Source organism: Erythranthe guttata, chromosome 4, assembly GCF_056151865.1.
Source record: "Erythranthe guttata isolate IM_541 chromosome 4, IM_541, whole genome shotgun sequence".
Lineage (NCBI taxonomy): Eukaryota > Viridiplantae > Streptophyta > Magnoliopsida > Lamiales > Phrymaceae > Erythranthe > Erythranthe guttata.
This window is the reverse complement of record NC_142536.1, coordinates 15,025,654-15,037,656: the sequence shown is the minus strand read 5'-3', so window position 1 is coordinate 15,037,656 and position 12,003 is coordinate 15,025,654. Positions and strand designations below refer to the sequence as shown.

General features: G+C 39.1%; 1 protein-coding gene across 1 annotated transcript; it reads left to right on the top strand.

The window, feature by feature from the left end:
* The first annotated feature begins 8,735 nt into the window (after nt 1-8,735).
* Nucleotides 8,736-11,630, top strand: LOC105972500 (putative late blight resistance protein homolog R1A-10). Its single transcript, XM_088817551.1, has 2 exons — nt 8,736-10,961; nt 10,993-11,630. Exons 1-2 carry the CDS (start codon nt 8,789-8,791, stop codon nt 11,511-11,513), a joined length of 2,694 nt encoding a protein of 897 aa, XP_088673677.1. The 5' UTR covers nt 8,736-8,788; the 3' UTR covers nt 11,514-11,630.
* Nucleotides 11,631-12,003: the final 373 nt, after the last annotated feature.

The following is a 12,003-nucleotide window of genomic DNA, read 5'->3' as shown; positions in this document are numbered from 1 at the left end:
ATCCTCGTAAGAAAGTATACATTGAGTGTAAAATATACACTCAACACCATGCTTCCGTCCTGCATCATGCACAAAAAGCTCCCATTTTCCAGTTTTGGAGAAACGTTTTCTTGAATATATGGAGGAGTTGGAGGGAATCCTTTAGATATTGGAGAAATACTAACGCTTGGACTTACTGAATTAAACAGGTGCACTGAGTCAACCGCCATTTCTGCTTTGAGAATAGCAGAGGAACAAGAGAATAATGGTAACGAAGAACTTCGAGTTCGAGTTTGGTTAAGGGCACGGCGAATTAAATAGTTTTAAGGTAAAAGATGACACAATCAGCAATCAACTTCACTGTAAAACTTGCGCCAGATGAGTCTTGACCAACTATGAATTATCAAATATAATTCTTGTAACAAACATGGGGCTTGTTATTTATTTATTTATTATTGCCAGTTTCATATTTGATAGTTGATCCTTTGATTCATCAGCTTTTTCACTTTACTTTCATTATTTTTTCTGGATAGATTATTTTTTTTGGATAAAGTCTTGCATTATAGAATAGATTTCATATTATTGTTATTATAAACTTGGAAGATAATTTAATTTAAGTTCAAGTTCTACTTCTATAAATTATATTTAGGTAGAAAAAATCGGAGCTAAAATAAGAAGGGAGCTTCTAGGGTGTATAGCAAAACCACAACTCACCTGAGATATGGATCTGAAATTGAGATATATGTCCCAGGAAATAAATGGATTTTATTTCATTTATGTATTGACCTAAACGCCCTAGTTACAGGGATTTACATTGCAAAACTTAAAAACAAATTTTACACGAAATGTCTTTGTTATCCTTAGGGGTGCAAGTTGGAACGTGATGATGCTAGAGATAGATTACCTTAGATAGTTGAAGCAAAATGAGCTGGAAGAGCAGAGTGGATCACTGGCTCACGAGCTTGATGACCTTGAGATACCTTGCGATCATAGAACACGTAAACTAAGCCGGGGATTGATCCGGCGGAAACCCCTCCGGCGCTCAAGTTAGACGTGCGGATAGTAGAAATAGTCCAGAGAATACATATTATAGTATTGCTCAGATAATAGGATGTACTGTAAGGAATGAGTTCAAACCTTTATTTATACCTTAGTCGAGATTGTCGGGCCCAAACATTACTTGAAGGTGATTGGGCCTCGGTGGTAGTGGTCTTTAATATTGGGTTCGTGGCCCAGTAGTAAAGGAATTGTAGGCCCATTGGGTTGGCCCAATTATGCATATCATTAAGCCCCCCGCTCTCGAGTCGATGTGGGGGCCATGTTGAGGTGGGTACCAGATCGTGTCCAGAGTAAAAATTGTAGAAGTCGCTCATTGGCGTATGGCCTTATGGTGTGCGAAAACGCATTGGAGCGTGTGTCGAAGGGGCGTGAAGGCGCGTTGGCGCGTAGCGCGACCAAGTTGTCGCGATGTAAGTTACTTGAGTTGTCGGTGTTGTCCCGCGACTATGTAATAGCATGGAGCGAGTATTCTCCTCGTGGGAGTTGTTATTTATTGACATTGTCAATGTTTTGACGCGTTGCTTATATGTGTTTACATATAGCCTTGTGCGTGATGCACTTGAGGAGGGGATCAAGCTCTCAAGATTTTTTTTTTTATGGGGATCGTGCCCCTTGTTATACCTCGTGGGTCATAAGTATGTTAGGACCGTGGCCACGTTTTAATGAAGGACCCGTCAAAGACAAGTAGAGAAATTTGAGTAATCAAGCTGGCCAGGCTATATAGATTCCCATAATATCTCTAAGCGTTTCTAGGGTTGTAATTGTGCTAACTTGAGTTTGTGATTGTGTAGTGAATTGCGAGCGAGTTGTCTCATCGAGAGAGTTATCTCGCAGCGGAGTTGTTGGAGTGTTGGATGATGCGCGACTGAGGAGTGTGCGGATTGAGGTCGCTCTGAGCAAGTTGTAGTAGCGAGCGAGTTGGCTCCTCGTGGGAGTTGTCTCGCTGCGGGTTGTTGTACCGAGCGAGTAAGCTCCTCGTGAGAGTTGTCTCGCAACGGGTTGTAGGACGGAGCGAGTGCTCTCCTCGTGGGAGTTATTTCGCTGTGGGTTCATAGGTCCGAGGGAGTTGGCTCCTCGTGGAAGTTGCCTTGCAACGGGTTATAGGACCGAGCGAGTTATCTCCTCGTGGGAGTTGTCTCGCAAGTCGTGGGAGTTGCCTCGCCATTGGTTATAGGATCGAGCGAGTTATCTCCTCGTGGGAGTTGTCTCGCTGTGGGTTGCTTCTCGTGGGAGTTGCCTCACAACGGGTTGTAGGACCGAGCGAGTTGTCTCCTCGTGGGAGTTGTCTCGCTGCGGGTTGTAGGACCGAGCGAGTTGTCTCCTCATGGGAGTTGTCTCGCAACGGGTTTGTACGATCCAACGAGTTTGCTCCTCGTGGGAGTTGTCTCGCAACGGGTTCGTAGTTTCGAGCGAGTTGACTCCTCGTGGGAGTTTTCCCGCAAGCCCCCCACTCTCGAGTCGATGTGGGAGCCAAGCCGAAAAGGGTACCGGATCGTGTCGAGAGTAGACCGGTGCTGTTGTGTTCCGTTAGTCGTTGGCATGGCTTCAAGGAATAATAATTTTTATTTTCTCTACGGAGAACAAACGCTATTGGGTGGGGCGCGTTGGAATCCTTGCGCGATTTGGTAGAGCGCGTTGAGATTCCCGCGCGATTTGGTGGTGCGCAGTGGAAGTTCCGCGCGATTAAGTGAGTGGATGGAGGTGCGCGCGCGAATTGATGTTCGTAGGACCGAGCGAGTTGTATCGCAACGTCTGTGGAGTGACGCGCGTATCTAGAACACACATGTGGATTGATGTCGCACGGTGGAGAATCACGTGGGTCGAGGTCGCTCGGTAGAGGATCACGTGGATCGAGATCGTGGGCGCGAACGAAGGTCCCGCGGTGGAGGAGGAGCACACGCACGTAACGCGGTTGGAGATGCCATAGCGTGCAATGCGCGGTTGGCGCGGAATCAAGTGGAGAGTAGATTGGTGTTGTAGTGTACTGTTAATTGTTGGCGTGGTGTGGAGCAATAATAATTTTTATTTATCCGTTTGAGAGCGTACGCGATTTGGTGAGGCGCGTTGGAGAGCTCGCGCAATTTGGTGGAGCGCGTTGAAATTCTCGCGCAATTTGGTGAAGCGTGTCAAAATCTACTCGCAATGTGGTGGAGAGTAGGAAAAGTTGCTCACGATCTGAGGTGAGCGCGCGCTCCGAGGCAGCCTTGGGAAGGTGCGCGCGCAGGGGCTGCTGAAAGGTCCCCAAGCGCGTGTGAGCACGCGCTTCTCAATAAATTTTTTTTTTGGCTGGCCGCGCGCGCGCTGCCCATTGGGCGCGTGACAGCCACGCGCGCGTGCAGTGTACGCGTTCTGCCCTCAATTTTTTTTTTCTGGCCGCGCGCGCGTGCTATGCACGCGCTCTTTCTTCAATTTTTTTTTTTTTTTTTAGGTGGTTGATGTCCACCCTTTGGGGATAATGTTCTATTTTTTTAGTAGGGAAGCCATATCCGACTCTTGAGATAGGATGTGAACCCACTTGGTGTTGAAAAGTAAGGGTGATGTCCAACCTTCGGATGGGATAGCCCCCAACTTTAGGATGAGGCGATCACGAAACTTTGGGATGAGATGCCCAACCTTCGGATGGGATAGCCCCCAACTTTAGGATGAGGCGTTCGAGACCTATGGTCTGAGGTGGATGCGCACGGTTGTGCCATTGCTTCAGTGGCAGCAGGAGTTGAAGCTTCCGCGGTCGTACGCTGAAGGTCCTCATCGGTTATCTGAACCGTTAGAGGAGCAAGTAGAAGTTGATCTTGTTGAAGCTTTGGCGATCATACGCTGAAGGTCCTGTTTGGTGATCTGAACCGTTCGAGGAGCAAGGAGAAGTTGATCCTGTTGAGGACCCAGTGGGGCCTCGCGAGGATGAACTTGTGTTGGATCTCGAACACGAGGAGGAGGAAGTAGCAAGCCAGAGCCTCCACGAGGTAGGAGGTCGTTAGCAGTGTCACACTCCCCCTGAGCTGATGTCTCAAGGCCATCTTGCGCGCTACGTGATCTTGTGTGCCTTCCCACAGACGGCGCCAAAATGATGATGCTAGAGATAGATTACCTTAGATAGTTGAAGTAAAATGAGCTGGAAGAGCAGAGTGGATCACTGGCTCACGAGCTTGATGACCTTGAGATACCTTGCGATCATAGAACACGTAAACTAAGCCGGGGGTTGATCCGGCGGAAACCCCTCCGACGCTCAAGTCAGACGTGCGGATAGTAGAAATAGTCCAGAGAATACATATTATTGTATTGCTCAGATAATAGGACGTACCGTAAGGAATGAGTTCAAACCTTTATTTATACCTTAGTCGAGATTGTCGGGCCCAAACCTTACTTGAAGGTGATTGGGCCTCGGTGGTAGTGGTCTTCAATATTGGGTTCGTGGCCCAGTAATAAATGAATTGTAGGCCCATTGGGTTGGCCCAATTATGCATATCAGAACGGAATTTCCAATTTCTGCCGGTTCCGATCCAAAAAACTCCGATTTTGAAACAACCTTTTTCATTCCGACTTCCAAAATTCCGATTTCCGATTTTTTCCGATTTTTTTGGATTGGAATTATATAAAATAAATTTGGAATTTCCGATTTCCGATCCGATTTAATTCCGAAATTAAATCCGATAAATTCTATTTTTTTTCCAAAAAATGCACCTATAAATAATATATATCATATAATACTTATTTTTCCGAAAAATACACCTATAAGTTTTGTTTTAGGATTTTGACATAATAAATTGTTGTTAGAAGTTTTATTGGATATTACAGTGTGTTTATTTTTATTTATTTTTTAAACTGAAATTTAGTAGTTATTAGTTTTACTTTTATCGACGTGGATGTTCTTATTTTATAAAAATTATGAACATTTTAGAAAATTTCGGCTAAGTTTTGAAATTTTAAAGCTTATGTGATTTCCGATTTTTTTTCCGAAGTTCCGAAATTTTCGGACCTTTTGGAATTGGAAAGAATTTTTAGATTCCGAAATTTTTGGAATTGGAATTGATTTTGTACTTCCGAATTTTTTTGGAAATTTTCCGAAAAGGCTAATTCCAATCCGATCCATCCGACTTTCACCCCTAGTTATATTTTATATTTTTATAAATTTTAAGTAAGAGTTAATTGCAAATAGTATCCCTATAAAATACCAAATTGCCAAATACTCATGTTAAAGAAAAACTCACTCATCCTGTAAAAAAAGTCAATGCATCGATACATGATGCCGGAAATGAAGATAACACAAGCGAACAAGAATTCAACTCACAACTCAGACGAATCCATATAAGAGATACAACACAAAAGGAATCCACGTAAGAGACCCATGGCTAGATAATAGGAAAACAAAACCTAACCAAATTACAAACTCTTTATTTAGGATTTTAATAGACACTTATTCAAAGACTAGCAATATTTGAAGGACTTTTAAAGTACTACGTACTAATAAGAGTTCAAATGGAGAAAAGAAAAAAAAAAAACTGAAGAATTCGAAAAAGATAAGTAAAATCCGAACTCGGTCATCCTTGTAGTCAGCTTGGACACACCTTGCATGGAATTTGTCATAATTTCTTCTACAAAACTGTAAATGATGCCTTATTTGAAGGGTTGGAAACTAGATAGGCAGGGTTTTTTAACTGTATAATATTTGTTTAATTTCTTAATTCCGTTGGAGTCGGTACAAAATTAAAATATGAAGTTGATTGAGAAAACGGGTTCAGCAAGCTCTTCATCTTATGCAACTTCATTAATTGTGTCACTAACCTTGAGGACGTGGATTGGATATGGATACAGGGCCGTTCCTGAGAAATTGAGTGACCCTAGGCGAGTTTTAAGAATTTGTAAAAATGGATCCTATTTTGTATTGTATAACGTACACATTAACTAATTTAGGAGCACGACTGGACAAGGAATTTTTTATTAACAATTAAGATTTTTAGAGAAAATATGACTCAAATATTGATGAAGGTAAGGTAAAGGGAAAGTTTCTGGAGTTCAGGGCACTGAAGTTTTTTTGAAAATATTCATTGAAATATCATTGAACAGGTAAATATATGTAAGTTTTTTTTAAATATGGTATATTTCAGTTTGTCGAAACTCTTTGAAATTAGAGTTAGACAACACGTAGAATATTAAAAAATACAAAGATTGATGAAAAATAAAGTTTAAATTTTTGAAATAGATAAAAATTCGACAGGAGAACTCAATATCTAATTAATTATAATAGATCTAAGACATTCATTCACATCAAATGCAATAATAAGTGAATTTTTTCAACAAATACTTAAACTATATGAAATAATATAGTTATGGTTATTCAAATTGTTGAACTATTTATGTATTTTAAATACTCCATCCGTTCCTAAATAAGTGTATCTTTTCACTTTTCACAAAGATTAAGAAACTCAATAAATATAGTTTAATTTTAGGAAAATCATATAAAAATGACTAAAACAACTTTTATCATTTAATAATTTATAAGAGAAAATTAATGATTAGAGTTTCATTAATAAGGTTAAAACATGAAAAATGCATTTAATTTAGTATTGTGGAACATGAAAATCTAAATTGACAGATAATATGAAACAAAAATATTTTTAAAAAGAGACAGTTATTGTGGAACATGGAAAGTATCATTTAATACTATGACTAGTATATATAAATAATATTAAAATATTATTTGGGGGCCCCTTATTTTTTCTAAAAATCGGGGCCTCGAAGCGACCGCCTCTTTCGCCTATAGTTAGAACTGGCCCTGTGTGAATACTCATGTATCAATACCCGTAGAAGCAAATTGTGTCTTTCACGTGCTAGTGGTCCGAATTTTTCTTTATTTTTGCTAATGAAATTTCAGAAATGCCCTCTTATAAATAAACATAAACTCAATTATTTTTTGATTTAGTTATAAATAATCTATGGCCTAAGGACCAAAATTTAATTTCAGAAATTCTTTAAACCCCTAATCCTCCTCCTCCTTCCACCAACAACTCCTCCTCTACCACCGCTCTTCATCATCATCGTCATCAAATAATCATCTCCAGGGCATATTCATAGTGTAATGACCAATTTTGAGTGTTCCAACAGTCACATTTTATAGTGCAACCACTGTTTTATTTAAAAAAAATAGATATTATTTCAAGCATAAAAAATATCACAAATTATAAAATTGACACCCCTTATATATTTATTTTAGAGCTTTTAGCACTGACCACCCCGTGATATCTCTAATTGCCACAAAAGTCCCTGTCTTAAAACAATTAGCAAGAACGCCCCTATTAAAGTTAGTCAAAGGCAATAAGGCCTTTCCGAGTTGATGGTGACATGCACTCGCCAAATATGCGACTGGGGGTTGGTTTTTTAACCTAAAAAGACTCAAATACCCTTCAATTTTGAAATTTGGAAAACAAGCCCCAAAATGAAGTTCTCAATATTTTCAATTAAGTTCCCTTCAATTTCAAACGAGCCCTCTTCTCCCTTATGTTAGGGACTGTTTTGCAATTTTTTCATTCAGGCAACAGGTCATCAGCCCTTTAGTTTCGGTCGCGGATCCTCCACGACGAAAGGCAAAACTTTGGCGACTCTTCGACAGCGAAAAAAGAGGATTCAGATGATTGGTTTGTAAAGCACATCTCAACTCATTCTTCTCTCTAAATTTTGAAGCCTCAAGCTCTCTCGAAAAACAAAAAACACCCAGATTTGAGCCTCAAGCTATGTTCTGATCAAGATCCAAAAAAATCTAACAGGTGAAAAAGAATAATCTTCAAGCTCATTTTTTTACTGCAAAAAACTCAGCAACAACCCGTGCAAATTTGCCACAAGAAAACAGATCTCAAATCCCTTGAAAATCCCAGGAAACATCTGGCCCGATCGATATTTTCAGAAAAAAACAGAAATAATTCGAGATTTTCAGAAAAAAAATCCACAGACAAATACTAATTTTCGTGTTTTTCCGGTGGCTCGCTTCTCCGACGAACCCTCGGTCTTTTTTCCTTTTATTATTTAAAATTGAATTGTTTAAAATTTACAACAGACAATTTTGATGCAATGACCGGAATGCGTTGCAAAACACGACGTATGGGGGTTTTCGTTAATTTTTTTAACATATGGACCTTTTGAACAATTAGAGATAACCCAGGGGGTCTATGCTAATACCTCATTTATTTTATGACACCCCTTATATATTTATTTTATTACTTTCACATTCCTCTACAAGAAACAACATGTAGGGGTATTTCAGTCCGTAAAAAAAGTGAGAATAGTCATCAACCGCATAGGCTACAGATGAATTTGGTCGGCCATCTCTAATCTTTATTTCATTGTATAGAAAATGTATGAGGAATATGATGAGATGTAATACTATTTGTTTTGGTAAGATCCCAATTAGAAGACTATGAAATATATATAATACATTCAGCTTTGACAAATTGTCTTCATATTTAGAATTTAATATTAGTATTTAGAACTTGACAGCTAATTTATTTTGATAATTCATGATGGGTTAGGTTAGACAGCTCGCATGCCACTTGCAGGATGGTTTCGCCGAACTTGCCAACAAGACTTTGACTTATAAATTTTTTTTTTGATGAATAGTCCATTTCTCTCGTTTTTTTTTTTTTTTTTTTTTTTTTTATTTTATTTTATTTTAATTTGCTGCTGCTCCAGCCATACATATTAGAGTTCACTTTGTATTCTCCCAATTCAAAAACCAAGATTTAAAGAGTATCATATATCAGAAATGGCAGCTTATGCAGCTCTAGTTTCTGTTTTGACTATCATTGACCATATCCAAAATCATCCTCGCCTTTCGATTTCCTTCGACAAGAATCAGCTCGAATCACTTGGCGAAAAGGTCGGTTTCTTGCTAGATTTCATAGAAACTGATACTCATGGAGTTATAAGCGAGCAGGCACAAGTTTTAGAACGTCGAATTGCTTCTGCAGCCTATGCGGCTGAAGACGTAATCGAATCTCATGTCGTTGACCGAATTCAACCTGCAGGTTCCGTTGAAGTTCATCGTCTACGGAAAGTAGTAAAAGATATCATGCATTCAATGCGCCTAAAGAAGGCTAGAAAGGAGGAAAATAACGCCGGTTCGATTTCCATGCTCGACCTCCAGGCGGTAATAGAAGACATGGATTCTATCAAGAAAAAAGTTATCGAGTTCAGAGATGAAAGTGGATCCAATGATGATATGCAGCCCACATCTACAACTACTTCATCAAGTACACCTCTTATTACCACCGGCAAGAATACTATGGTCGGATTTGACGAGCAGTTGCTTCAACTTTTGGACAAGCTCACGGGGCAAAGGTCTAACCGGCATATCATTCCAATCGTTGGCATGGGCGACATTGGTAAGACTACTCTCGCCCAAAATGCTTACGAACATTCACTTATAGTTCACCATTTTGATATTCGCACTTGGGTTACTATATCTCAAAAGTATAGTGTCAAAGAACTTCTCTTACAACTTCTCTCAATGATAAGTAGTGATATCGATAGTGAAGACGATGAGCAATTGTTAGGACAAAAGTTGCACAAAATACTATGGGGTCGGAGATATTTGATTGTAATTGATGATATCTGGGGCGTTGAAGCTTGGGACAATTTAAATCTTTTCTTTCCAGAAAACAATAATGGAAGTCGAATTGTTGTGACCACAAGGATATCGCATGTGGCTACTCAATTCGACTCCTCGTTGTTTGAGTTGAGTTTTCTAGATGAGGATAAAAGTTGGGATCTATTTTGTCAAAAAGCATTTGGTGAGGCCGGTTGCCCTCTTGAACTAGAGGATATTGGAAAGGAGATTGTTAAGAAATGCAAAGGACTTCCCCTTTCGATTACTGTGATTGGTGGACTTCTTGGAAGGTCCCATATGTCGCAAAAATACTGGAAAAATATTGCAAAAGATTTAAACTCATTTCTCAACTCTGGAGAGGACGAGAATTGTTCGAGTATATTATCTTTGAGTTACACATACTTGCCTGCTCATCTTAAACCATGTTTTCTCTACATGGCAATTTTTCCAGAAGACCATAAGATTCTTGTCTCTCGATTGACCAAACTTTGGGTGGCTGAAGGATTTATAAAATCGAAGGAATCACAAAGCTTGGAAGAGATTGCACGAGGTTACATAAATGATCTCATTGACAGAAATCTCATTATAAAACATACAATGGGATCTAATGGAAATGTGAAAAATTGCATGATCCATGATCTTCTTAGAGACTTATGCTTGATGGTAGCTCAGAAAGAAGAGTTTATGTGTGTGATCGAAGACATTCCACGAGGAACAGAAAGGGGGCGTCGTATTGTATGTGATAAAAAAATTCAACAAGTGAAGTATCCGTTTCCTGTCTTTTATACTTTGCGATTGGCACCACTTACCGGTACTTGGGTAACAAACATAGATGGTCGTCCATTTCGTGTCCTTCATACTCTACGACTGGCACCACTTAGCAGTACATGGGTAACAAGCATAGATGGTCAATTGTCCAACAATAGATTGCTGAGAGTAATGTCCTTCCACAGTGAAACCAAGATAAAATATTTACGCAGCCATATTGTTGATCAAGTGAACATGCGGTATCTTGCGTATACCAATTTCATGATACCCTCTCTTGCTGTCGTGCTTCCTTCATCAATAGACATTGTATGGAATTTGCAAACACTAATTATCAGAGGGAGAATTAAAGCTCCATCTCAAATTTGGGAGATGCGACAACTTAGGCATGTGGATGTATGGGAGCTACACCTTCCCGATCCTCCTTCTCAGAGTGGTGACCAACAACAGGATGATTTTGTTTTGCAAAATCTGCAGACACTAAAGAATGTAAAAAACTTCGTGTGGAGCGAGGAGGCTTGTAAGAGAGTCGTCAACGTCACGAAACTGAACATAGCATACGGCAGTGAGTGGAAAAAGTCAAATAATGACAAGTTCGCTAAAGAAGCTGAGTTTAGATGGTTTCATGGTTCGTTATCAAGATTTAACAGTCATTGGTTCATTACCTTGTCTTGAAGTTCTAAAATTGTTAGATAGTTCGATCAAAGAAGATGAGTGGAGTCCTGTCGAGGGGGAATTCCTTCGCCTGAAATTCCTCTTAGTACTTTGGAGTAGTCTGGTTTACTGGAATGTAGAGAGCTCCCATTTTCCAGTTTTGGAGAAACTTGTTCTTCTACATATGAAAGAATTGGACGGAATCCCATTAGATATTGGAGAAATACCAACGCTTCGGCTTATTGAATTGAAATCGTGCAATGAGTCTACAATTATGTCGGCTTTCAAAATAGCGGAGGAACAAGAGGATGCTGGCAATGAGTTACTTCAAGTTCGAGTTGAGTTCCTTTCAGAGTACCTATTAGAGCGCTTTCAGGAGAAGATGAAACAAACAGCAAATCACAACTTCACAAGAAATAATTTTCATGTCGTTACAAAAAAATATGGTCCCATTGGCTCATAATATGTAATATAGTTGAAGAGTATAAGAAATATCAAAGCCATCTACATCTACATCTATTCTCTCTCTCTCTCTCTCTCTCTCTCTCTCTCTCTCTCTCTCTCTCTCTCTCTCTCTCTCTCTATATATATATATATATATATATATATATATATATATATATATATATATATATATATATATATATATATATATATATATATATATATATACACACACCAATTGTAAAATCATGAACGTTCTCTGTCTCCTAACATTTTGTGTTTCTTATTATGCACCTACAGTGTTATACCATTAAAAGTTAGGGTCAATTATATAGTAACTAGTAACTGTAACAAAAATAGTAAATCAATATAGTTTAAAGAGAAAATTGCACATCACCCCCTATAAATTTCTAATTTTCGCACTTTGACCCCTCAAAATTTTTAAAAGTGAATGTTCCCCTTCAAAATATTATTTCTTGTTGCGCATTGCCCTGATAGCAAAATTCTGA